This window comes from Salvelinus fontinalis, unplaced genomic scaffold (genome assembly GCF_029448725.1).
Source record: "Salvelinus fontinalis isolate EN_2023a unplaced genomic scaffold, ASM2944872v1 scaffold_1060, whole genome shotgun sequence".
NCBI lineage: Eukaryota > Metazoa > Chordata > Actinopteri > Salmoniformes > Salmonidae > Salvelinus > Salvelinus fontinalis.
In genome coordinates this window covers 17,501-43,781 of record NW_026601269.1, presented here as the reverse complement: position 1 = coordinate 43,781, position 26,281 = coordinate 17,501, and the positions used below count along the sequence as shown (strand labels likewise).

Below are 26,281 nucleotides of genomic sequence, written 5' to 3'. Positions count from 1 at the left end.
CTCCACCTTATTCTGCTTAGTGTTACTTATGGTTCTTTGTTTGTGCATTTTGTGTGTGTTTATTGAGTTCCCTCCCTCCTTCCCTTTCTCCCAGGGTGAAGCTGCAGAACAGTAAGGACGTGGTCCTGAAGATCAGGGCTGATGTTTTGGACCAGAGCCTGGAGCTCCAGAACCTAGAGGGGGAGAGATTGTCCTGCCTCCGCTTCGGACACGTCTTCTTTGGAACTTCCCGGGTAGAAAAGGTGGTTCTGGTGAACAATGGACCACAGGCCTGCGACTGGATGGTGGTGCTGCAGGACGATGCTTCAGGGACAGAAGTGGTACGCACACACATGCACCAACGCACACAGAGAGAAAACACACACATGCACCAACGCACACAGAGAGAAAACACACACATGCACCAACGCACACAGAGAGAAAACACACACATGTCCCTGGATGGGAGACCAGATGCTGCTGGAAGTGGTGTTGGAGGGCCAGTAGGAGGCACCCTTTCCTCTGGTCTAAATAAATGCCCCAGGGCAGTGATTGGGGACATTGCCCTGTGTAGGGTGCCGTCTTTCGGATGGGACGTTAAAAGGGTGTCCTGACTCTCTGTGGTCACTAAAGATCCCATGGCACTTATCGTACAAGGGGTGGTAACCCCAGTGTCCTGGCTAAATTCCCAATCTGGTCTTCATACCATCATGGCCACCTATTCATCCCCAGTTTACAATTGTCTCATTCATTTCCCCCTCCTCTCCCCTGTAACTATTCCCCAGGTCGTTGCTGTAAATGAGAATGTGTTCTCAGACAATGTACCTGGTAAAATAATGTTAAATACATTTTTGTGTGTGTGTGTGTGTGTGTGTGTGTGTGTCTGTGTGTGTGTGTGTGTGTGTGTGTGTGTGTGTCTGTGTGTCTGTCTGTCTGTCTGTCTGTCTGTCTGTCTGTCTGTCTCTTTGTCTGTCTGTCTGTGTGTGTGTCTGTGTGTGTGTGTGTGTGTGTGTGTGTGTGTGTGTGTGTGTGTGTGTGTGTGTGTGTGTGTGTGTGCGTGTGTGTTTCATCAGGGCTTTGACCTCCAGAGGAGTACAGACGCAGCGCTGATAGAGAGGAGTGTTCGTAACAGGAACACCCCTGTGGATCCCTCCACTGTGATCGCCTGTGTGCCCAACGAGGGACGACTGAGACCCTACGACAAAACCACTCTGTGGGTCTGCTTCCATCCTGTCAGCAGAAGGTATACAGCCCTCCTTTGTGTGTGTGTGTGTGTGTGTGTGTGTGTGTGTGTGTGTGTGTGTGTGTGTGTGTGTGTGTGTGTGTGTGTGTGTGTGTGTGTGTGTCTATGTGTGTGTGTCTATGTGTGTGTGTGTCTATGTGTGTGTGTCTATGTGTGGGTATAAATGTGTATAAAGATATTATAACAGGCAGTATATAATGGTTGTTCTGTTCTTCAGGAGGAGCAGGGAGGAGCAGAAGACCAGTGGGGCCTCAGCAGCAGCCAGTAAACAAGACTACTCCCTCTTCCTCAAGTTTCAGACGGTGGGAAGTAAAGACAGCTTCAACCACCAGCAGCACTCCACTGTACTTCCCCACAATGGTACAGCAAGCCTCAATCTGTTCCTTACCAATAGCAGGAACAATATTCTGCAATTTAATAATGTATATTATATCATTAGTAAAAACAACAATTGAAGCCATTCTCTGGTGAGGGGTACTGACTAACATGTGTACAACAGCTATAACAGAAATGTTGTGTTTGATCTGGGACTGTCTTGTCCTTGACCCCTGACCTCTAAGCCCTGACCTCTATCCCCAGGTTACTGTGTGGAGCTGGCGGTGACTGGCTCAGCCCTCCCTGTCTCCCTGGTCCCCAGCCCCGGCAACAGCTTCAGCTTCCAGCAGTGCCTGATGGGAGAGCGTGTGGACGTCCTGTGTGTGCTCCACAACCTCTCCCCTCTACTCTCTGTCACCTTCAAGTTCCGAAAGATGGCCAACTTCATCAGTGACCCTGCTAGTGGGACCATCTCCCCAGGGCAAAGCCAGGTAGAGAGATGGCCAACTTCATCAGTGACCCTCCTAGTGGGACCATCTCCCCAGGGCAGAGCCAGGTAGAGAGATGGCCAACTTCATCAGTGACCCTCCTAGTGGGACCATCTCCCCAGGGCAAAGCCAGGTAGAGAGATGGCCAACTTCATCAGTGACCCTCCTAGTGGGACCATCTCCCCAGGGCAAAGCCAGGTAGAGAGATGGTCAACTTCCTCAGTGACCCCCCTAGTGGGACCATCTCCCCAGGGCAGAGCCAGGTAGAGAGATGGCCAACTTCATCAGTGACCCTCCTAGTGGGACCATCTCCCCAGGGCAGAGCCAGGTAGAGAGATGGCCAACTTCATCAGTGACCCTCCTAGTGGGACCATCTCCCCAGGGCAGAGCCAGGTAGAGAGATGGTCAACTTCCTCAGTGACCCCCCCCCCCCCCCCCCCTAGTGGGACCATCTCCCCAGGGCAGAGCCAGGTAGAGAGATGGTCAACTTCATCAGTGACCCTCCTAGTGGGACCATCTCCCCAGGGCAGAGCCAGGTAGAGAGATGGCCAACTTCATCAGTGACCCTCCTAGTGGGACCATCTCCCCAGGGCAAAGCCAGGTAGAGAGATGGCCAACTTCATCAGTGACCCTCCTAGTGGGACCATCTCCCCAGGGCAAAGCCAGGTAGAGAGATGGCCAACTTCATCAGTGACCCCCCTAGTGGGACCATCTCTCCAGGGTAGAGCCAGGTAGAGAGATGGCCAACTTCATCAGTGACCCCCCTAGTGGGACCATCTCCCCAGGGTAGAGCCAGGTAGAGAGATGGCCAACTTCATCAGTGACCCCCCTAGTGGGACCATCTCTCCAGGGTAGAGCCAGGTAGAGAGATGGCCAGCTTCATCAGTGACCCTCCTAGTGGGACCATCTCCCCAGGGCAAAGCCAGGTAGAGAGATGGTCAACTTCCTCAGTGACCCCCCTAGTGGGACCATCTCCCCAGGGCAAAGCCAGGTAGAGAGATGGCCAACTTCATCAGTGACCCCCCTAGTGGGACCATCTCCCCAGGGCAGAGCCAGGTAGAGAGATGGCCAACTTCATCAGTGACCCTCCTAGTGGGACCATCTCCCCAGGGCAGAGCCAGGTAGAGAGATGGCCAACTTCATCAGTGACCCTCCTAGTGGGACCATCTCCCCAGGGCAGAGCCAGGTAGAGAGATGGTCAACTTCCTCAGTGACCCCCCCCCCCCCCCCCCCCCCCCCTAGTGGGACCATCTCCTCAGGGCAGAGCCAGGTAGAGAGATGGCCAACTTCATCAGTGACCCCCCTAGTGGGACCATCTCTCCAGGGTAGAGCCAGGTAGAGAGATGGCCAACTTCATCAGTGACCCCCCTAGTGGGACCATCTCTCCAGGGTAGAGCCAGGTAGAGAGATGGCCAACTTCATCAGTGACCCCCCTAGTGGGACCATCTCTCCAGGGCAGAGCCAGGTAGAGAGATGGTCAACTTCATCAGTGACCCTCCTAGTGGGACCATCTCCCCAGGGTAGAGCCAGGTAGAGAGATGGCCAACTTCATCAGTGACCCTCCTAGTGGGACCATCTCCCCAGGGTAGAGCCAGGTAGAGAGATGGCCAACTTCATCAGTGACCCTCCTAGTGGGACCATCTCCCCAGGGTAGAGCCAGGTAGAGAGATGGTCAACTTCATCAGTGACCCTCCTAGTGGGACCATCTCCCCAGGGCAGAGCCAGGTAGAGAGATGGCCAACTTCATCAGTGACCCTCCTAGTGGGACCATCTCCCCAGGGCAAAGCCAGGTAGAGAGATGGCCAACTTCATCAGTGACCCTCCTAGTGGGACCATCTCCCCAGGGCAAAGCCAGGTAGAGAGATGGTCAACTTCATCAGTGACCCCCCCCCCCCCTAGTGGGACCATCTCTCCAGGGCAAAGCCAGGTAGAGAGATGGTCAACTTCATCAGTGACCCCCCCCCCCCCCCCCCCCCCCCCTAGTGGGACCATCTCCCCAGGGCAGAGCCAGGTAGAGAGATGGCCAACTTCATCAGTGACCCTCCTAGTGGGACCATCTCTCCAGGGTAGAGCCAGGTAGAGAGATGGCCAACTTCATCAGTGACCCCCCTAGTGGGCCCATCTCTCCAGGGTATAGCCAGGTAGAGAGATGGTCAACTTCATCAGTGACCCCCCTAGTGGGACCATCTCCCCAGGGCAGAGCCAGGTAGAGAGATGGTCAACTTCCTCAGTGACCCCCCTAGTGGGACCATCTCTCCAGGGTAGAGCCAGGTAGAGAGATGGCCAACTTCATCAGTGACCCCCCTAGTGGGACCATCTCTCCAGGGTAGAGCCAGGTAGAGAGATGGCCAACTTCATCAGTGACCCCCCTAGTGGGACCATCTCTCCAGGGTAGAGCCAGGTAGAGAGATGGTCAACTTCATCAGTGACCCCCCTAGTGGGACCATCTCCCCAGGGCAGAGCCAGGTAGAGAGATGGTCAACTTCCTCAGTGACCCCCCTAGTGGGACCATCTCTCCAGGGTAGAGCCAGGTAGAGAGATGGCCAACTTCATCAGTGACCCTCCTAGTGGGACCATCTCTCCAGGGTAGAGCCAGGTAGAGAGATGGCCAACTTCATCAGTGACCCTCCTAGTGGGACCATCTCTCCAGGGTAGAGCCAGGTAGAGAGATGGCCAACTTCATCAGTGACCCTCCTAGTGGGACCATCTCCCCAGGGTAGAGCCAGGTAGAGAGATGGCCAACTTCATCAGTGACCCTCCTAGTGGGACCATCTCCCCAGGGTAGAGCCAGGTAGAGAGATGGCCAACTTCATCAGTGACCCCCCTAGTGGGACCATCTCCCCAGGGCAAAGCCAGGTAGAGAGATGGTCAACTTCATCAGTGACCCCCCCCCCCCCCCCCCCCCTAGTGGGACCATCTCTCCAGGGCAAAGCCAGGTAGCGAGCGAGATGGTCAACTTCATCAGTGACCCCCCCCCCCCTAGTGGGACCATCTCTCCAGGGTAGAGCCAGGTAGAGAGATGGCCAACTTCATCAGTGACCCTCCTAGTGGGACCATCTCTCCAGGGTAGAGCCAGGTAGAGAGATGGCCAACTTCATCAGTGACCCTCCTAGTGGGACCATCTCTCCAGGGTAGAGCCAGGTAGAGAGATGGCCAACTTCATCAGTGACCCCCCTAGTGGGACCATCTCCCCAGGGTAGAGCCAGGTAGAGAGATGGCCAACTTCATCAGTGACCCCCCTAGTGGGACCATCTCCCCAGGGTAGAGCCAGGTAGAGAGATGGCCAACTTCATCAGTGACCCTCCTAGTGGGACCATCTCCCCAGGGTAGAGCCAGGTAGAGAGATGGCCAACTTCATCAGTGACCCCCCTAGTGGGACCATCTCCCCAGGGTAGAGCCAGGTAGAGAGATGGCCAACTTCATCAGTGACCCTCCTAGTGGGACCATCTCCCCAGGGTAGAGCCAGGTAGAGAGATGGCCAACTTCATCAGTGACCCCCCTAGTGGGACCATCTCCCCAGGGCAAAGCCAGGTAGAGAGATGGTCAACTTCATCAGTGACCCCCCCCCCCCCCCCCCCCCCCCTAGTGGGACCATCTCTCCAGGGCAAAGCCAGGTAGCGAGATGGTCAACTTCATCAGTGACCCCCCCCCCCCTAGTGGGACCATCTCTCCAGGGTAGAGCCAGGTAGAGAGATGGCCAACTTCATCAGTGACCCCCCCCCCCCCCCCTAGTGGGACCATCTCCCCAGGGTAGAGCCAGGTAGAGAGATGGCCAACTTCATCAGTGACCCCCCTAGTGGGACCATCTCTCCAGGGTAGAGCCAGGTAGAGAGATGGTCAACTTCATCAGTGACCCTCCTAGTGGGACCATCTCCCCAGGGCAGAGCCAGGTAGACAACCCTGGTCCAGGTTCAGATGGCTCCTTATTTTGGCCCTAAAGTTGTACATTATATAGGAAATAGGGAGCCATTTTGGAGACAACCCCAGTCTCCTCCAAGCGTCCTCTCTGACAGAACAGAGAGGATGAATGATCAATATCCTCCATATCCTCCCTGAGTCTGACAGAAAACTGATCAGAATCATTGATCTGTGTCTTTGTCCAGGACGTGGTGCTGTCCTTCGCCCCCCACCAGATGGGGAAGTTCAGGGTGAAACAGGTGCTGGAGGTGCAGGGTCAGGTGGTACACCTGGAGCCCTCCTCCATCAAGCTCCGCCTCCGCAGCTTCCACACCATCACCCTGCACCTGTCAGCCGTTTGCCGGGCGCAGACCGCAGGCGTCACACCCAAACTCAACCCTGGTGAGACCCAACACCCCCCTGCACACAGCCGGCACACTGAACACCTCACTGCCCTGTCCGCTGATCTCCTTCCCATACTGTATAGTTCACACTGAACACCTCACTGCCCTGTCCACTGATCTCCTTCCCATACTGTATAGTTCACACTGCCCTGTCCACTGATCTCCTTCCCATACTGTATAGTTCACACTGAACACCTCACTGCCCTGTCCACTGATCTCCTTCTCATACTGTATAGTTCACACTGAACACCTCACTGCCCTGTCCACTGATCTCCTTCCCATACTGTATAGTTCACACTGAACACCTCACTGCCCTGTCCACTGATCTCCTTCCCATACTGTATAGTTCACACTGAACACCTCACTGCCCTGTCCACTGATCTCCTTCCCATACTGTATAGTTCACACTGAACACCTCACTGCCCTGTCCACTGATCTCCTTCCCATACTGTATAGTTCTCACTGCCCTGTCCGCTGATCTCCTTCCCATACTGTATAGTTCTCACTGCCCTGTCCGCTGATCTCCTTCCCATACTGTATAGTTCTCACTGCCCTGTCCGCTGATCTCCTTCCCATACTGTATAGTTCACACTGAACACCTCACTGCCCTGTCCGCTGATATCCTTCTTATACTGTATAGTTCACACTGCCCTGTCCGCTGATCTCCTTCTCATACTGTATAGTTCACACTGCCCTGTCCACTGATCTCCTTCCCATACTGTATAGTTCACACTGCCCTGTCCACTGATCTCCTTCTCATACTGTATAGTTCACACTGCCCTGTCCACTGATCTCCTTCCCATACTGTATAGTTCACACTGAACACCTCACTGCCCTGTCCACTGATCTCCTTCTCATACTGTATAGTTCACACGGCCCTGTCCACTGATCTCCTTCTCATACTGTATAGTTCACACTGCCCTGTCCACTGATCTCCTTCTCATACTGTATAGTTCACACTGCCCTGTCCGCTGATCTCCTTCCCATACTGTATAGTTCACACTGCCCTGTCCACTGATCTCCTTCCCATACTGTATAGTTCACACGGCCCTGTCCACTGATCTCCTTCTCATACTGTATAGTTCACACTGCCCTGTCCACTGATCTCCTTCTCATACTGTATAGTTCACACTGAACACCTCACTGCCCTGTCCACTGATCTCCTTCTCATACTGTATAGTTCACACTGCCCTGTCCGCTGATCTCCTTCTCATACTGTATAGTTCACACTGCCCTGTCCACTGATCTCCTTCTCATACTGTATAGTTCACACTGCCCTGTCCACTGATCTCCTTCTCATACTGTATAGTTCACACTGAACACCTCACTGCCCTGTCCACTGATCTCCTTCTCATACTGTATAGTTCACACTGCCCTGTCCACTGATCTCCTTCCCATACTGTATAGTTCACACTGCCCTGTCCACTGATCTCCTTCCCATACTGTATAGTTCACACTGCCCTGTCCACTGATCTCCTTCCCATACTGTATAGTTCACACTGAACACCTCACTGCCCTGTCCACTGATCTCCTTCTCATACTGTATAGTTCACACGGCCCTGTCCACTGATCTCCTTCCCATACTGTATAGTTCACACTGAACACCTCACTGCCCTGTCCACTGATCTCCTTCCCATACTGTATAGTTCACACTGAACACCTCACTGCCCTGTCCACTGATCTCCTTCCCATACTGTATAGTTCACACTGAACACCTCACTGCCCTGTCCACTGATCTCCTTCCCATACTGTATAGTTCACACGGCCCTGTCCACTGATCTCCTTCTCATACTGTATAGTTCACACTGAACACCTCACTGCCCTGTCCGCTGATCTCCTTCCCATACTGTATAGTTCACACTGAACACCTCACTGCCCTTCCACTGATCTCCTTCCCATACTGTATAGTTCACACTGCCCTGTCCGCTGATCTCCTTCCCATACTGTATAGTTCTTCCAAGTATTGTCTGGCATTCTATCTTCAACCTGTTCTTGGACCCACCCATTCATTGTTTTGTCTGTGATGTATCAGGAATCACCCCGGGTGTGACCAATGAGACAGGCCAGTATGCCCGGGTGCCCTCCAGTGAGCTGGGCAGGTGTGTGGGATTGGTGCGGGCAGCTGTCCTCAGCACGGCCAAGACCCGGCTCCACAGCCACGGTCAGAGGCAGAGCCACCGTAGGAACGAGAGTCTAGACGGTAGCCAGCGGGAGCTACTGGCCTTCCCCAACGACAGGGCCTGCAGCATCCGCCCTGCCTCTCCAGACACCACCTACAGGTCATCTGAGTTATACTGGCAGTTATAGAGTATCTGCCATGGCACCCTGTGACCTATTCCAGAGACGTATCAGTACTACTAATAGTAATAATGTAAATAGTATCAGTACTACTAATAGTAATGATTGAAATAGTATCAGTACTAATAATAGTAATGATGGAAATAGTATCAGTACTAATAATAGTAATGATGGAAATAGTATCAGTACTACTAATAGTAATGATGGGAATAGTATCAGTACTACTAATAGTAATGATTGAAATAGTATCAGTACTACTAATTGTAATGATGGAAATAGTATCAGTACTACTAATAGTAATGATGGGAATAGTATCAGTACTACTAATAGTAATGATGGAAATAGTATCAGTGCAGTCAGGTTTGCAGGGAACTACTGGACCTCCAAATCAGATCAAATCAAATTCTATTGGTCACATACACATGGTTAGCAGATGTTAATGCGAGTGTAGCGAAATGCTTGTGCTTCTAATTCCGACAGTGCAGTAATATCTGTCAAGTAATCTAACAATTCCACAACAACTACCTAATACACACAAATCTAAGTAAAGGGATGGAATAAGAATATGTACATATAAATATATGGATGAGCAATGACCGAGTGTCATAGGCAAGATGCAATAGATGGTATAAGATACAGTATATACATATGAGATGAGTAATGCAAGATATGTAAACATTATTAATGTGGCATTATTAAAGTGACCAGATGTCTGGGCAGTCAGCGTAGTCTGTTTACAATTTGCATCGGTGTTCCTGTAAAGTCCTATGTAGCCCCTATGTTCTGTATAGTACTATGTAGCCCCTATGTTCTGTAAAGTACTATGTAGCCTCTATGTTCCTGTAAAGTCTTATGTAGCCCCTTTGTTCTGTAAAGTCCTATGTAGCCCCTTTGTTCTGTAAAGTCCTATGTAGCCCCTATGTTCTGTAAAGTCCTATGTAGCCCCTATGTTCTGTAAAGTCCTATGTAGCCCCTATGTTCCTGTAAAGTCCTATGTAGCCCCTTTGTTCTGTAAAGTCCTATGTAGCCCCTATGTTCTGTATAGTACTATGTAGCCCCTATGTTCTGTAAAGTCCTATGTAGCCCCTATGTTCTGTATAGTACTATGTAGCCCCTATGTTCTGTAAAGTCCTATGTAGCCCCTATGTTCTGTATAGTACTATGTAGCCCCTATGTTCTGTAAAGTCCTATGTAGCCCCTTTGTTCTTTAAAGTCCTATGTAGCCCCTATGTTCTGCCTATGAACTGCTTATATCCTCTCTCCCTCCACCCAGGACCATCTTCACGGGGGTGGAGCGTTACCGCTACATGGACCCTGACTTTTCCTTCACGGAGGAGGAGGAGCAGCAGAGACAGAGACACAGAGATCACTACCTAGCCTTCATCAGGAGCCTGCGAAAGACCCGCTTGCAGAAAACCACTGCGAGGTAGACAGAGTGGGATGTGTGTTCTGTATGTTGTAATCTTGGCACCCACAACCAAAGCGCTACCCAGTAAGCAAAATGACACTGAAAAGACTTGACATTACACACATTTCAGCTGCTGAAAATGCGTCTTCAAATCAAATTGTATTTGTCACATGCGCCGAATACAACAGGTCTAGACCTTACAGTGAAATGCTTACTTACAAGCCCTTAACCCACAATGCAGTTTTAAGAAAATACCCCCCCCCAAAAAAGAGATAAGAATAACAAATAATTAAAGAGCATAAGTAAATAACAATAGCGGGGTTATATACAGAGGGTACCGGTACAGAGTCAATGTGGAGGCTATATACAGGGGGTACCGGTACTGAGTCAATGTGGAGGCTATATACAGGGGGTACCGGTACAGAGTCAATGTGCGGGGGCACCGGTGTCGAGGTAATATGTACATGTAGGTAGAGTTATTAAAGTGACTATGCATAGATAATAACAGAGAGTAGCAGCAGTGTAGAAGAGGGAGGGGGGTGATGCAACCCGTCAGGATGCTCTCAATGGTGCAGCTGTAAAACCTTTTGAGGATCTGAGGACCCATGCCAAATCTCCTGAGGGGGGAATAGGTTTTGTCGTGCCCTCTTCACGACTGTCTTGGTGTGCTTGGACCATGTTAGTTTGTTGGTGATGTGGACGCCAAGGAACTTGAAGCTCTCAACCTGCTCCACTACAGTTTGTCTTGATCACGTTGAGGGAGAGGTTGTTGTCCTTGCACCACACGGTCAGGTCTCTAACCTCCTCCGTATAGGCTGTCTCATCGCTGTCGGTGATCAGGCCTACCACTGTTGTGTAAATCAGCAAACTTAATGATGGTGTTGGAGTTGTGCCTGGCCGTGCAGTCATGAGTGAACAGGGAGTACAGGAGGGGACTGAGCACGCACCCCTGAGGGGCCCCCATGTTGATGATCAGCATGGCGAATGTGTTATTACCTACCCTCACCACCTGGAGGCGGCCTGTCAAGAAGTCCAGGATCCAGTTGCAGAGGGAGGTGTTTAGTACCAGGATCCTTAGCTTAGTGATGAGCTTTGAGGGCACTATGGTGTTGAACGCTGAGCTGTAGTCAATGAATAGCATTGACTAGCAAAAGGTGTTCCTTTTGTCCAGGTGTGAAATGGCAGTGTGGAGTGCAATAGAGATTGCATCATCTGTTGATCTGTTGGTGCGGTATGCAAATTGGAGTGGGTCTAGGGTTTCTGAGATAATGGTGTTGATGTGAGCCATGATCAGCCTTTCAAAGCATTTCACCTCGGACGTCGAAGAAAGGTCTTATTTTCGGACATTGAAAATGCGTATTTTCTGGATGTTAAAAATTCTTAATTTACAGACTTTGAAAATACGTGCATGTATTTTTCAGTCATTGATTCTATGGAGAAATTTCTGCACGTACGTTACATTATCAATGAGTTAAGCATGACTGTATATCACAATAACATAGGAAGGAGAAGCCAACTGAAGATTGTGATTTATTATTGCCCTCATCAGTCACATTCCCTTATGTTAGATTTTTCAAAAGCTTTAAAACTGGCAGCAATGATGTCCAATATAATCCTACATACAGAATGAACCAACAGACCACTTCAACTACAATAACATTCTCAGTAACGGTTACACAATGTTTTTTTTTCCTGCTATGACTGTGATATGTTGTTCTTTATCTACCTTAATTGAATGCACTGACTGCCAGTCGCTCTAGATAAGAGCGTCGGCTGAATGACCAAAATGTAAATGTTGACAACAAACACTTGCAAAGCATGCTTGGTATTATTCGAATGAGATCCGCCCCCTAAACAAATTTGGTCAGTTCGGACCAGATCCAAATCTGAACGAATCATAGACGTCTAGGCTGTTTCACACGTTTGAAAATCACATTACAGTACAGTAGAGTACAGTAGAGTATGGCACATAGCCTGGTTCCTCTCTAGGTTTCTTCCTAGGTTTTGGCCTTTCTAGGGAGTTTTTCCTAGCCACTGTGCTTCTACACCTGCATTGCTTGCTGTTTGGGGTTTTAGGCTGGGTTTCTGTACAGCACTTTGAGATATCAGCTGATGTACGAAGGGCTATATAAATACATTTGATTTGATTTGATTTGGTACAGGACTGTTGAGTTTTATTCAGTAAAGTACTATAGAGTACAGTTTAGTTCAGTAGAATAGAGTACATGTACTGTACTGTACTGTGCTCTACTTTACTGTACTCTACTGTACAGTACTGTGCTCTACTGTACTGTACTGTGCTCTACTTTACTGTACTCTACTGTACAGTACTGTGCTCTACTGTACTGTACTGTACTCTACTGTACTGTACTGTGCTCCCGAGTGGTGCAGCGGTCTAAAGGCACTGCATCTCAGAGTTAGAGGTGTCACTACAGACCCTGGTTCAATTTCAGGCTGTATCACAACCGGCCGTGATTGGGAGTCCCATAGGGTGGCGTACAGTTGGCCCAGAGTCGTTTGCGTTTGGGTTTGGCCGGGGTAGACCGTCATTGTAAAAAATAATTTGTTCTTAACTGACTTGCCTAGTTAAATAAAGGTTAAAATAAATATAATACTGTGATGTCCAATATCTATGATTGGTTCAGATTTGGTCCAGTCTGGACCGGATCATATCTGAATCAGTCATAGACTTGTTTTTTGGGGTCAAATCAAGGCTGGACTGGACCAAATCTGAACCAAATATAAATGTCTATGAATGGTTCAAATTTTGTCCAGACCGGATCAAAAATCTAAATCAGTGGGATGTTGAAATCAAGGCCGGTCCAGACCACAAAAAATATCTGAAAAAGACAGCCGTACCGTCGCCTGATGGTAAATGCTTAGTGGGTTCAACATTTTAAGCAAGAACGAAACTGTAAACTGAAACTGACAAATCCATCCCTCCCCCCTTTCCAAAGCTAGGTCCTAGCCACTCCCCTTCTAAAAAGTCTTCCTATGAGGGGATCTGATTCATCTGGCACTCTACTCTTCTCTTTTGATAAAAAGGCTTTGTCTGCCTTCCCAATGAAAACTAGTTTGAAAGTTGAAACATATACTGTATTTGATGAAGAAGAGATGTTTCTGAACGATGCCTCATGCTGACTTGTTGATAATGTGACCGGGCGGTGCAGATTACTGTTCCATTTGAGCAGAGCGCGCCTCCATCACCCGCTTCGCCCAGTCACGTGACGGGCCATACCCCAGTGCAACCTGGCCAGTTTAATCAAATCCCCTCAATATGTGCTGTAGGCTGACAACAAGGCGGTATCTGACAATGTTTTCCATGTATGCTCAGGCTGCATGGTGAGGTGGAGGATGACATAGACATTGGGCTCCGGCCTGCCGCTGGACTCCTCACCCCCCAGCTCTCTCTGAGGGACCTGGAGTCCAATCACAGCCAGGAGGGGCGGAGCGTCGACCAGGGACATAGCCAGCTATTGACCACCTGTATGCTGGCTGCCATGGAGACCAGGTCCAGATTCAGACAGGTATGGCAGGTAAAGCAGAGTGTTTAAAGTCTCTGGTAAACACTTTTGCATGGGTCCTCTAAAGTCTACAGTTACCTGTTTTAGCCGATGCAATCCCCCCACTTTATCATTCTATATCTGGTGATTCCTGCCTGACTGTATGGAATTCCTCTGTCTCTATCATTCTATATCTGATGTTTCCTGCCTGACTGTATGGAATTCCTCTCTCTATCATTCTATATCTGGTGTTTCCTGCCTGACTGTATGGAATTCCTCTGTCTCTATCATTCTATATCTGGTGTTTCCTGCCTGACAGTATGGAATTCCTCTGTCTCTATCATTCTATATCTGGTGTTTCCTGCCTGACTGTATGGAATTCCTCTGTCTCTATCATTCTATATCTGGTGTTTCCTGCCTGACAGTATGGAATTCCTCTGTCTCTATCATTCTATATCTGGTGTTTCCTGCCTGACTGTATGGAATTCCTCTGACACTTTGACCCTCTGTTGTCCAGGTGACAGAGGGCATCAATGCACTACCCTCCACCAACCAGGAGGTGGCAGACTGCAGCCGCACCCTGACAGTTCAGCAGCTCCACCAAGTTGTCATAAGTGAGAAACGCATGCAGTCATTGTTTGCATTAGGAATCTTAGGCCCTCTTGTCCCTACCATGGCTGATGAAGAGAATATTCACAGAATTAGCATTTTAAAGATGTGAATCAGAGTTTGGTTTCCCCTCCTCCCCCTCCAGGCCCGTCCTCAATAGATTTTGGTGAGGTGTGTGTGGCCTCAGTGTGTGTGAGGAACCTGGACCTGGTGAACAACCTGCAGGTGTATGTGTGGGTGCAGCTGGAGTTAGACTGCTGTCCTGAGCTGCAGCGCTCCAGCCCCCTGTCCCACGTCCTGCCCCCCCTGTCCAGGGCCACCCTGCCCCTCGTCTTAGAGAGCACCAAGCTGGGAAAGTTCCACAAGTTAGTCACTGTGTGTGTGTGTGGCTGGTTGTCTGTCTCTGTCTCTCTCTCTCTCTCTCTCTCTCTCTCTCTCTCTCTCTCTCTCTCTCTCTCTCTCTCTCTCTCTCTCTCTCTCTGTCTGTCTGTCTCTCGCTCTCTCTCTCTCTCTCTCTGTCTGTCTGTCTCTCTCGCTCTCGCTCTCGCTCTCTTTATATATAGAGGTTTCCTAAATTGATAATTGACAAACCAATTCGAGGCCAATTCTTATTGATTGATTAACTGACTGACTGACTGGCTGACAATTGACTGGTAGATTCCATCTCCCTCTCCCAGGTCAATCTCCTACACAGTGAACAGTCATCACCGGAGCCATGTCCTGGTTCAGTCCCAGCTGGTCCCTGTGGTCCTCCAGCTGTCCCAGAGCCAGGTGGTTCTGTCCCCTTCCCCCAGCTACCTGGCCCAGTCGGGCTACAGGGGTACTGTGACCCTGGTCAACCCCAGGAACCACCAGGCTGACTTCACCTGGAGACCCATCATCACAGAGACGGGCATGGCCTTCTCCATACGCCCAGCCACAGGTAGGCTGCTGCTCTGGGCCTTATCAAAACTACACACTACTGTAGTCTAGTCTTCTATATGTACTGTAGTCTAGTCTTCTATATGTTCTGTAGTCTAGTCTTCTATATGTACTGTAGTCTAGTCTCCTATATGTACTGTAGTCTAGTCTTCTATATGTTCTGTATGGTAATGTACTGTAGTCTAGTCTTCTATATGTTCTGTAGTCTAGTCTTCTATATGTACTGTAGTCTAGTCTCCTATATGTACTGTAGTCTAGTCTTCTATATGTTCTGTATGGTAATGTACTGTAGTCTAGTCTTCTATATGTTCTGTATGGTGATGTACTGTAGTCTAGTCTTCTATATGTTCTGTACTCTAGTCTCCTATATGTACTGTAGTCTAGTCTCCTATATGTACTGTAGTCTAGTCTTCTATATGTTCTGTATGGTGATGTACTGTAGTCTAGTCTTCTATATGTTATGTATGGTGATGTACTGTAGTCTAGTCTCCTATATGTACTGTAGTCTAGTCTTCTATATGTACTGTAGTCTAGTCTCCTATATGTACTGTAGTCTAGTCTTCTATATGTTCTGTATGGTGATGTACTGTAGTCTAGTCTCTTATATGTACTGTAGTCTAGTCTTCTATATATACTGTAGTCTAGTCTTCTATATGTACTGTAGTCTAGTCTCCTATATGTACTGTAGTCTAGTCTTCTATATGTACTGTAGTCTAGTCTTCTATATGTACTGTAGTCTAATCTTCTATATGTACTGTAGTCTAGTCTTCTATATGTACTGTGGTCTAGTCTTCTATATGTACTGTAGTCTAGTCTTCTATATGTACTGTAGTCTAGTCTTCTATACGTTCTGTATGGTGATGTACTGTAGTCTAGTCTCCTATATGTACTGTAGTCTAGTCTTCTATATGTACTGTAGTCTAGTCTCCTACATGTACTGTAGTCTAGTCTTCTATATGTACTGTATGGTGGTGTACTGTAGTCTAGTCTTCTATATGTTCTGTATGGTGATGTACTGTAGTCTAGTCTTCTATATCTACTGTAGTCTAGTCTTCTATATGTTCTGTATGGTAATGTGCTTTAGTCTAGTCTTCTATATGTTCTGTATGGTGATGTACTGTAGTCTAGTCTTCTATATGTTATGTATGGTGATGTACTGTAGTCTAGTCTTCTATATGTTCTGTAGTCTAGTCTTCTATATGTACTGTAGTCTAGTCTCCTATATGTACTGTAGTCTAGTCTTCTATATGTTCTGTATGGTAATGTACTGTAGTCTAGTCTTCTATATGTTATGTATGGTGATGTACTGTAATCTAGTCTTCTATATGTTCTGTAGTCTAGTCTCCTATATGTACTGTAGTCTAGTCTCCTATATGTACTGTAGTCTAGTCTTCTATATGTTCTGTACTCTAGTCTTCTATATGTACTGTAGTCTAGTCTCCTATATGTACTGTAGTCTAGTCTTCTATATGTTCTGTATGGTAATGTACTATAGTCTCGTCTTCTATATGTTATGTATGGTGATGTACTGTAGTCTAGTCTTCTACATGTTCTGTAGTCTAGTCTTCTATATGTACTGTAGTCTAGTCTCTATATGTTCTGTGTGGGGATGTACGTGTCTCTAGTATCTCTCTCTCTTCCTCCAACTCTCTCCCTGTCCCTCCCTCCCTCCCTCCCTCCCTCCCTCCCTCCCTCCCTCCCTCCTCTTCTCTCTGCCAGGTACTGTGGAGGCGTACAGGGAGTTAGACTGTGAGGTGATGTGGCATCCCTCTTTCTGCTCTCCTCTGGAGGGACAGTTTGACCTGTGTGTTCACCAGGGAAACACTGCACAGCTACGATGTGTGGCCAAGGTGTGTGTGTCTGTGTGTTTCTGTAGTTGAGGTTCCTGTGATTGTTAATGTAGAGAGAGATCCCATTCCCCTCCCTCCAGCTTGGTTCATCCAGTGTGCAGCTGGCTGAGAAACATCTGGTGTTTGGATCAGTACCTCTCATCTTCTCCTCCGTCAGGACCGCAACGCTACACAACACAGGACACAACCATGCCTACTTCCAGGTACACACTCCACACCGTGTCTTCGTTCCATTTATATTTGTGTGTGTGTTTTATAGAGGTATAGCGTGTGTGTGTGTGTGTGTGGGTATCAGGTGTTAGACGTGTACCCCCTGCCTGGCATGGTGTTGACCCCCACCGAGGGTGTGGTTCCTGTGGGGGGGCAGGCAGAAGTCCAGGTGCACCTCAACCCCGGAGCTGTCATGAAGTTTGACACCAGAGTGGAGGTGAAGGAAACAGACACACAACATATCATACAGTCTCTACAAACACACAACATATCATACAGTCTCTACAAACACACAACATATCATAAAGTCTCTACAAACACACAACATATCATAAAGTCTCTACAAACACACAACATATCATACAGTCTCTACAAACACACAACATATCATAAAGTCTCTACAAACACACAACATATCATAAAGTCTCTACAAACACACAACATATCATAAAGTCTCTACAACCACACAACATATCATACAGTCTCTACAAACACACAACATATCATAAAGTCTGTACAAACACACAACATATCATAAAGTCTGTACAAACACACAACATATCATGAAGTCTCTAGAAACACACAACACATCATACAGTCTCTACAAACACACAACATATCATAAAGTCTCTACAAACACACAACATATCATACAGTCTCTACAAACACACAACATATCATAAAGTCTCTACAAACACACAACACATCATACAGTCTCTACAAACACACAACATATCATAAAGTCTCTACAAACACACAACATATCATACAGTCTCTACAAACACACAACATATCATAAAGTCTCTACAAACACACAACATATCATACAGTCTGTACAAACACACAACATATCATATAGTCTCTACAAACACACAACATATCATAAAGTCTCTACAAACACACAACATATCATATAGTCTGTACAAACACACAACATATCATATAGTCTGTACAAACACACAACACGTCATACAGCCTCAAACATGTGGAAAGACAATGTAGACCTACAGTAGATTAGCTTCAGTGTTTTAAGATCTGTATCTGTATATCAAATAACCTCTAGTCTCATCTGTCATTATTTCAGAAACCTAAATAACCTCTAGTCTTACCTGTCATTATTTCAGAAACCTAGATAGTCATGATGGATGAGCTTGTCTAACGAGGTGTGTGTGTTGCAGATAGCTCTAAGGAACATGAAATCTCTGGAGCTGAGAGTGGGCGGGTCGGTCGAGCCCCCACTGGTGGACATCAACGTGGTGAGTTCATATGTCGACCCCCCCGGTAAACATCAACGTGGTGAGTTCATATGTCGACCCCCCCGGTAAACATCAACGTGGTGAGTTCATATGTCGACCCCCCCGGTAAACATCAACGTGGTGAGTTCATATGTCGACCCCCCCGGTGGACATCAACGTGGTGAGTTCATATGTCGACCCCCCCGGTAAACATCAATGTGGTGAGTTCATATGTCGACCCCCCCGGTAAACATCAATGTGGTGAGTTCATATGTCGACCCCCCCGGTAAACATCAATGTGGTGAGTTCATATGTCGACCCCCCTGGTAAACATCAGCGTGGTGAGTTCATATGTCGACCCCCCCGGTAAACATCAATGTGGTGAGTTCATATGTCGACCCCCCCGGTAAACATCAATGTGGTGAGTTCATATGTCGACCCCCCCGGTAAACATCAATGTGGTGAGTTCATATGTCGAGCCCCCCCGGTGGACATCAATGTGGTGAGTTCATATGTCGACCCCCCTGGTAAACATCAGCGTGGTGAGTTCATATGTATGTGTGAATGTGGACTTGTGTGCATATCAGTGGAGGCTGAGGGTAGATTGGCTCATAATAATGTCTGGAACAGAGTGAATAGAATGGAATCAACACCTGGAAACCATGGAAACCATGTGTTTGATGTATTTGATACCATTCCACCTATTCCGCTCCAGTCATTACCACGAACCTGTCCTCCCCAATTAAGGTGTCACCAACCTCCTGTGGTGCATGTATGTGTGTGTATGTATGTGTGTGTGTGCGTGTATGTGTGTGTGTGTGTGTGTGTATGTGTGTGTGTGTATGTGTGTGTGTGTGTATGTGTGTGTGTGTGTGTGTGTGTGTGTGTGTGTGTGTGTGTGTGTGTGTGTGTGTGTGTGTGTGTGTGTGTGTGTGTGTGTGTGTGTGTGTATGTGTGTGTGTGTGTGTGTGTATGTGTGTGTGTATGTACAGTGGCAAGAAAAAGTATGTGAACCCTTTGGAAATACCTGGATTTCTGCATACATTTGTCATAAAATTTGATCTGATCTTCATCTAAGTCACAACAACAGACTAGTGTGCTTAAACTAATAACACACAAACAATGTGCCTTTTTTCTCTCCAAACAGTCTTGTGTGTTCCTTCCAAACAACTCAACTGTAGTTTCATCTGTCCACAGAATATTTAGCCAGTAGCGCTGTGGAACATCCAGGTGCACTTTTGCAAACTTCAGATGTGCTGCAATGTTTTTTTCGGACAGCAGTGGCTTCTTCCGTGGTGTCCTTCCATGAACACCATTCTTGTTTAGTGCTTTACGTATCGTACAATCGTCAACAGAGATGTTAGCATGTTCCAGACATTTCTGTAAGTCTTTAGCTGACACTCTAGGATTCTTCTTAACCTCATTGAGCATTCTGCGCTGTGCTCTTGCAGTCATCTTTGCAGGACAGCCACTCCTGGGGAGAGTAGCAACAGTGCTGAACTTTCTCCACTTATAGACAATTTGTCTTATGAACATCAAGGCTTTTAGAGATACTTTTGTAACTCTTTCCATCTTTGTGCAAGTCAACAATTAGGTCTTCTGAGATCTCTCTTGTTCGAGACATGGTTCCCATCAGGCAATGCTTCTTGTGAATAGCAAACTCAAATGTTGTGAGTGTTTTTATAGGGCAGGGCAGCTCTAACCAACATCTCCAATCTTGTCTCATTGATTGGACTTCAGGTTAACTGACTCCTGACTCCAATTATCTTTTGGAGAAGTCATTAGCCTAGGGGTTCACATACTTTTTCCAACCTACACTGTGAATATTTAAATTATGTATTCAATATAGACAAGAAAAATACAATAATTGGTGCGTTATTAGTTTAAGCACACTATGTTGTCTGTTGTTGTGACTCAGATGAAGATCAGATAAAAGTTGATGACCAATTTATTCAGAAATCCAAGTAATTCCAGTGTTCACATACTTTTTCTTGCCTGTGTGTGTGTGTGTGTGTGTGTGTGTGTGTGTGTGTGTGTGTGTGTGTGTGTGTGTGTGTGTGTGTGTGTGTGTGTGTGTGTGTGTGTGTGTCTGTGTGTGTGTGTCTGTGTGTGTGTGTGTGTGTGTGTGTGCGTGCGTGCGTGCGTGCGTGCGTGCGTGTGTGTGTGTGCGAAACACACAGAACAGCAGAGCATAACAGCGTGTCCTGAATATGCTCTGTCAGGAGCACACTACAGCAGTCTAGTCCTTTTCTGCTGAGTTGTAGAAAACAAACAATCCATACCAATTCATCATAACAACAAAGTCTGCTGCTTCCTGTTTTGAAATGAATGGAAACACGGTTTCCAACAGAACAAGATGAATGTGGTGGTGTTCACTGCCTTGAAATGAGCAGGTGGTTCACACACAAAAATAGACAACTTTTTGTGTGTGAGTAGTCCATTATCCTTTTTGAAATGGGGAGTTCTTAAAAAAAAAATCTGAATTGACATGTTTTCCTTTGGAGTGTCTGTCTCAGCCCGTAGCTGGGCTCTGTAGAATGAGCTGCTGGGCACACAGGCTTTGCAGAGGGCAGGCCACACTTACAGCTGGATGCAACTGGATCCTCCCTCTCCTTTAACTGGATTCTCCCTTTTCATTCTTTCATTTTCAGAGAGCAGAGCTGTTCATTTTCAGAGAGCAGAGCTGTTCATTTTCTGAGAGCAGAGCTGAGCTGTTCATTTTCAGAGAGCAGAGCTGTTCATTTTCAGAGAGCAGAGCTGTTCATTTTCAGAGAGCAGAGCTGTTCATTTTCAGAGAGCAGAGCTGTTCATTTTCAGAGAGCAGAGCAGAGCTGTTCATTTTCAGAGAGCAGAGCAGAGCTGTTCATTTTCAGAGAGCAGAGCAGAGCTGTTCATTTTCAGAGAGCAGAGCTGTTCATTTTCAGAGAGCAGAGCAGAGCTGTTCATTTTCAGAGAGCAAAGCAGAGCTTTTCATTTTCAGAGAGCAGAGCAGAGCTGTTCATTTTCTGAAGGCTCTTTTTTTTGCAACAGTCAGAAAGCAAAACATTCAACTCGGTCTGTAAAATATTCAGACTCCTTAAATATTCCTCCTCTCAGAAACATCTCTCCATCTTAGTTATCCTCCTCCTCCTCCTCCTTTTCTCAGAAACATCTCTTCATCTTAGTTATCCTCCTCCTCCTCCTCTCAGAAACATCTCTTCATTTTAGTTATCCTCCTCCTCCTCTCAGAAACATCTCTTCATCTTAGTTATCCTCCTCCTCCTCTCAGAAACATCTCTTCATCTTAGTTATCCTCCTCCTCCTCTCAGAAACATCTCTTCATCTTAGTTATCCTCCTCCTCCTCCTCTCAGAAACATCTCTTCATCTTAGTTATCCTCCTCCTCCTCTCAGAAACATCTCTTCATCTTAGTTATCCTCCTCCTCCTCTCAGAAACATCTCTTCATCTTAGTTATCCTCCTCCTCCTCCTCTCAGAAACATCTCTTCATCTTAGTTATCCTCCTCCTCCTCTTCTCAGAAACATCTCGTCATCTTAGTTATCCTCCTCCTCCTCTCAGAAACATCTCTTCATCTTAGTTATCCTCTTCCTCCTCTCAGAAACATCTCTTCATCTTAGTTATCCTCCTCCTCCTCTCAGAAACATCTCTCCATCTTAGTTATCCTCCTCCTCCTCCTCCTCCTCCTCTCAGAAACATCTCTTCATCTTAGTTATCCTCCTCCTCCTCTCAGAAACATCTCTTCATCTTAGTTATCCTCCTCCTCCTCCTCCTCCTCTCAGAAACATCTCTTCATCTTAGTTATCCTCCTCCTCCTCCTCTCAGAAACATCTCTTCATCTTAGTTATCCTCCTCCTCCTCCTCTCAGAAACATCTCTTCATCTTAGTTATCCTCCTCCTCCTCTCAGAAACATCTCTTCATCTTAGTTATCCTCCTCCTCCTCCTCCTCTCAGAAACATCTCTTCATCTTAGTTATCCTCCTCCTCCTCTCAGAAACATCTCTTCATCTTAGTTATCCTCCTCCTCCTCCTCTCAGAAACATCTCTTCATCTTAGTTATCCTCCTCCTCCTCCTCAGAAACATCTCTTCATCCTAGTTATCCTCCTCCTCTCAGAAACATCTCTTCATTTTAGTTATCCTCCTCCTCCTCTCAGAAACATCTCTTCATCTTAGTTATCCTCCTCCTCCTCTCAGAAACATCTCTTCATCTTAGTTATCCTCCTCCTCTCAGAAACATCTCTTCATCTTAGTTATACTCCTCCTCCTCCTCTCAGAAACATCTCTTCATCTTAGTTATCCTCCTCCTCCTCTCAGAAACATCTCTTCATCTTAGTTATCCTCCTCCTCCTCTCAGAAACATCTCTTCATCTTAGTTATCCTCCTCCTCCTCCTCCTCTCAGAAACATCTCTTCATCTTAGTTATCCTCCTCCTCCTCCTCTCAGAAACATCTCGTCATCTTAGTTATCCTCCTCCTCCTCTCAGAAACATCTCTTCATCTTAGTTATCCTCTTCCTCCTCTCAGAAACATCTCTTCATCTTAGTTATCCTCCTCCTCCTCTCAGAAACATCTCTCCATCTTAGTTATCCTCCTCCTCCTCCTCCTCCTCCTCTCAGAAACATCTCTTCATCTTAGTTATCCTCCTCCTCCTCTCAGAAACATCTCTTCATCTTAGTTATCCTCCTCCTCCTCTCAGAAACATCTCTTCATCTTAGTTATCCTCCTCCTCCTCCTCTCAGAAACATCTCTTCATCTTAGTTATCCTCCTCCTCCTCTCAGAAACATCTCTTCATCTTAGTTATCCTCCTCCTCCTCTCAGAAACATCTCTTCATCTTAGTTATCCTCCTCCTCCTCCTCTCAGAAACATCTCTTCATCTTAGTTATCCTCCTCCTCCTCCTCTCAGAAACATCTCGTCATCTTAGTTATCCTCCTCCTCCTCTCAGAAACATCTCTTCATCTTAGTTATCCTCTTCCTCCTCTCAGAAACATCTCTTCATCTTAGTTATCCTCCTCCTCCTCTCAGAAACATCTCTCCATCTTAGTTATCCTCCTCCTCCTCCTCCTCCTCTCAGAAACATCTCTTCATCTTAGTTATCCTCCTCCTCCTCTCAGAAACATCTCTTCATCTTAGTTATCCTCCTCCTCCTCCTCCTCTCAGAAACATCTCTTCATCTTAGTTATCCTCCTCCTCCTCCTCTCAGAAACATCTCTTCATCTTAGTTATCCTCCTCCTCCTCCTCTCAGAAACATCTCTTCATCTTAGTTATCCTCCTCCTCCTCTCAGAAACATCTCTTCATCTTAGTTATCCTCCTCCTCCTCCTCTCAGAAACATCTCTTCATCTTAGTTATCCTCCTCCTCCTCTCAGAAACATCTCTTCATCTTAGTTATCCTCCTCCTCCTCCTCTCAGAAACATCTCTTCATCTTAGTTATCCTCCTCCTCCTCTCAGAAACATCTCTTCATCCTAGTTATCCTCCTCCTCTCAGAAACATCTCTTCATTTTAGTTATCCTCCTCCTCCTCTCAGAAACATCTCTTCATCTTAGTTATCCTCCTCCTCCTCTCAGAAACATCTCTTCATCTTAGTTATCCTCCTCCTCCTCTCAGAAACATCTCTTCATCTTAGTTATCCTCCTCCTCCTCCTCTCAGAAACATCTCTTCATCTTAGTTATCCTCCTCCTCCTCTCAGAAACATCTCTTCATCTTAGTTATCCTCCTCCTCCTCTCAGAAACATCTCTTCATTTTAGTTATCCTCCTCCTCCTCTCAGAAACATCTCTTCATCTTAGTTATCCTCCTCCTCCTCTCAGAAACATCTCTTCATCTTAGTTATCCTCCTCCTCCTCTCAGAAACATCTCTTCATCTTAGTTATCCTCCTCCTCCTCCTCTCAAAAACATCTCTTCATCTTAGTTATCCTCCTCCTCCTCTCAGAAACATCTCTTCATCTTAGTTATCCTCCTCCTCCTCTCAGAAATCCTTCCTGTTCCACGGGGTGTATTCTGGTTCCAGTCATGGCGTTCCGTTCTCCCTGAGGAACCGTTCCTCTGCCCTGGCCCGGGTCCAGTTTGACCTGTCAGAACACACTGACTTCACCATCCACTTCCCTCCACACTCTGCAGGTATATATTTGATTGATTGATTGATAGATTAATTGACTGTGACTGAAATGCTCTGAGAAGATAGACTGTCACAAACTGTCAGCCTAGTTCAATTTAGATGTATGGATTACTAAACTTGTAACTTCAGGAGAATGATGGGTGTAGAGTCAGGCGCAGAGAGCAGAAGTTTCACGGGAACAAACGCTTTAATGTCCACAGTCAACAGGAACAGGTACAAAAGGGGTGACGCCAAAACACAGGCGCAAACACAACCCAAAGACCACTGTTAAATAAACTGGACAGCGAAAACCCCAAATCAATAATCCACCTCCGACGTACAATGACAACCAATAAGCCCGCACAAACACTAGCGGGCGAAACGAAACTAAATAGTACACCTCCCAAAACCCCAGAAAGGAACAGGTGAAAACAATTAGACAGACATAAACGAAAAGGAAAAAGGGATCGGTGGCAGCTAGTAGACCGGCGACGACGAGCGCCGAGCGCCACCCGAACGAGAAGGGGAGCCACCTTCGGTAGTATTTGTGACTAAGCTGGAGGCCTAGTATTGAGAGCCAGGTGTTGGTGTGTTACAGGTACGAGCCAGGAGCCAGACGTGTTTGTGATGGATTTACAGGGGCAGCAGACTGCCCAGTGTTGCCTGGTGTTCTCCCCTAAACAAGTAAGGGCTCCGTCCTCCCTCTCTTTTCATTATCCCTCATCTATACTCATTTTCACCTATTAATCACCTTCCACAGTACTCCACCTATATCTGTGTTTATTAATCACCTTCCACAGTACTCCACCTACATCTGTGTTTATTAATCACCTTCCACAGTACTCCACCTACATCTGTGTTTATTAATCACCAACACATCAGCACCTCCACAGTACTCCACCTACATCTGTGTTTATTAATCACCAACACAGTACTCCACCTACATCTGTGTTTATTAATCACCTTCCACAGTACTCCACCTACATCTGTGTTTATTAATCACCTTCCACAGTACTCCACCTACATCTGTGTTTATTAATCACCTTCCACAGTACTCCACCTACATCTGTGTTTATTAATCACCTTCCACAGTACTCCACCTATATCTGTGTTTATTAATCACCTTCCACAGTACTCCACCTACATCTGTGTTTATTAATCACCTTCCACAGTACTCCACCTACATCTGTGTTTATTAATCACCTTCCACAGTACTCCACCTACATCTGTGTTTATTAATCACCTTCCACAGTACTCCACCTACATCTGTGTTTATTAATCACCTTCCACAGTACTCCACCTACATCTGTGTTTATTAATCACCTTCCACAGTACTCCACCTATATCTGTGTTTATAATAGACATATTTTCCCTGAACACAGAGACATCAAGGATAATCTCTCCCCACCAAACTCATGATCCTAACCTCACCATTACACCAAACTGAACTGACCCAAACCCCATCCCATCTCTATCAGTCGGTAGTTCCTGTGTTTGTCCTGCAGGTGGCAGCGTATGACTTCAACCTGCCTGTGACGGTCAACGGTGTGGGCATGCCTCCCTCCTCCTCTTCCTCCTCCCCCGCCCCTCCCAGCTTCGTCCCCAAGTCCTCCTCTTCCAGGGACCAACACATCGTCACCCCGCGCCCGCTGCCCATCGCCATGGAGACGCTGTCACGCAGGGTGCAGGCCACAGGTAAGAGGAGTGGAGATACGGGTCAGAAAGTGTCAGTAGTCTGCCTGAACCATTGGCCTGAACAGATGGACTGAGCTGTTCTGTCCCTGCACTATACTTAAGATATATATATTTATTTAAACATTTCTTG

The 26,281-nt window shown here is 47.0% G+C and overlaps 1 protein-coding gene across 1 annotated transcript in view; it reads left to right on the top strand.

Moving 5' to 3' along the window:
- The window catches only part of LOC129848551 (cilia- and flagella-associated protein 47-like), a gene marked incomplete at its 3' end in the record, with an annotated part of 35,247 nt that overhangs the window by 1,302 nt on the left and 7,664 nt on the right, over nucleotides 1-26,281 (top strand). Inside the window, exons 5-22 of the mRNA XM_055915716.1 lie at nucleotides 95-320; nucleotides 1,053-1,222; nucleotides 1,440-1,582; nucleotides 1,802-2,028; nucleotides 6,129-6,324; nucleotides 8,359-8,605; nucleotides 9,898-10,050; nucleotides 13,367-13,568; nucleotides 14,053-14,149; nucleotides 14,290-14,509; nucleotides 14,822-15,066; nucleotides 16,785-16,915; nucleotides 16,996-17,118; nucleotides 17,211-17,342; nucleotides 18,304-18,381; nucleotides 24,332-24,479; nucleotides 25,055-25,140; nucleotides 25,962-26,151. Of these exons, the coding sequence (XP_055771691.1) occupies nucleotides 95-320; nucleotides 1,053-1,222; nucleotides 1,440-1,582; nucleotides 1,802-2,028; nucleotides 6,129-6,324; nucleotides 8,359-8,605; nucleotides 9,898-10,050; nucleotides 13,367-13,568; nucleotides 14,053-14,149; nucleotides 14,290-14,509; nucleotides 14,822-15,066; nucleotides 16,785-16,915; nucleotides 16,996-17,118; nucleotides 17,211-17,342; nucleotides 18,304-18,381; nucleotides 24,332-24,479; nucleotides 25,055-25,140; nucleotides 25,962-26,151 (3,014 nt within the window). The remainder of the gene's footprint in view (nucleotides 1-94; nucleotides 321-1,052; nucleotides 1,223-1,439; nucleotides 1,583-1,801; nucleotides 2,029-6,128; nucleotides 6,325-8,358; nucleotides 8,606-9,897; nucleotides 10,051-13,366; nucleotides 13,569-14,052; nucleotides 14,150-14,289; nucleotides 14,510-14,821; nucleotides 15,067-16,784; nucleotides 16,916-16,995; nucleotides 17,119-17,210; nucleotides 17,343-18,303; nucleotides 18,382-24,331; nucleotides 24,480-25,054; nucleotides 25,141-25,961; nucleotides 26,152-26,281) is intronic.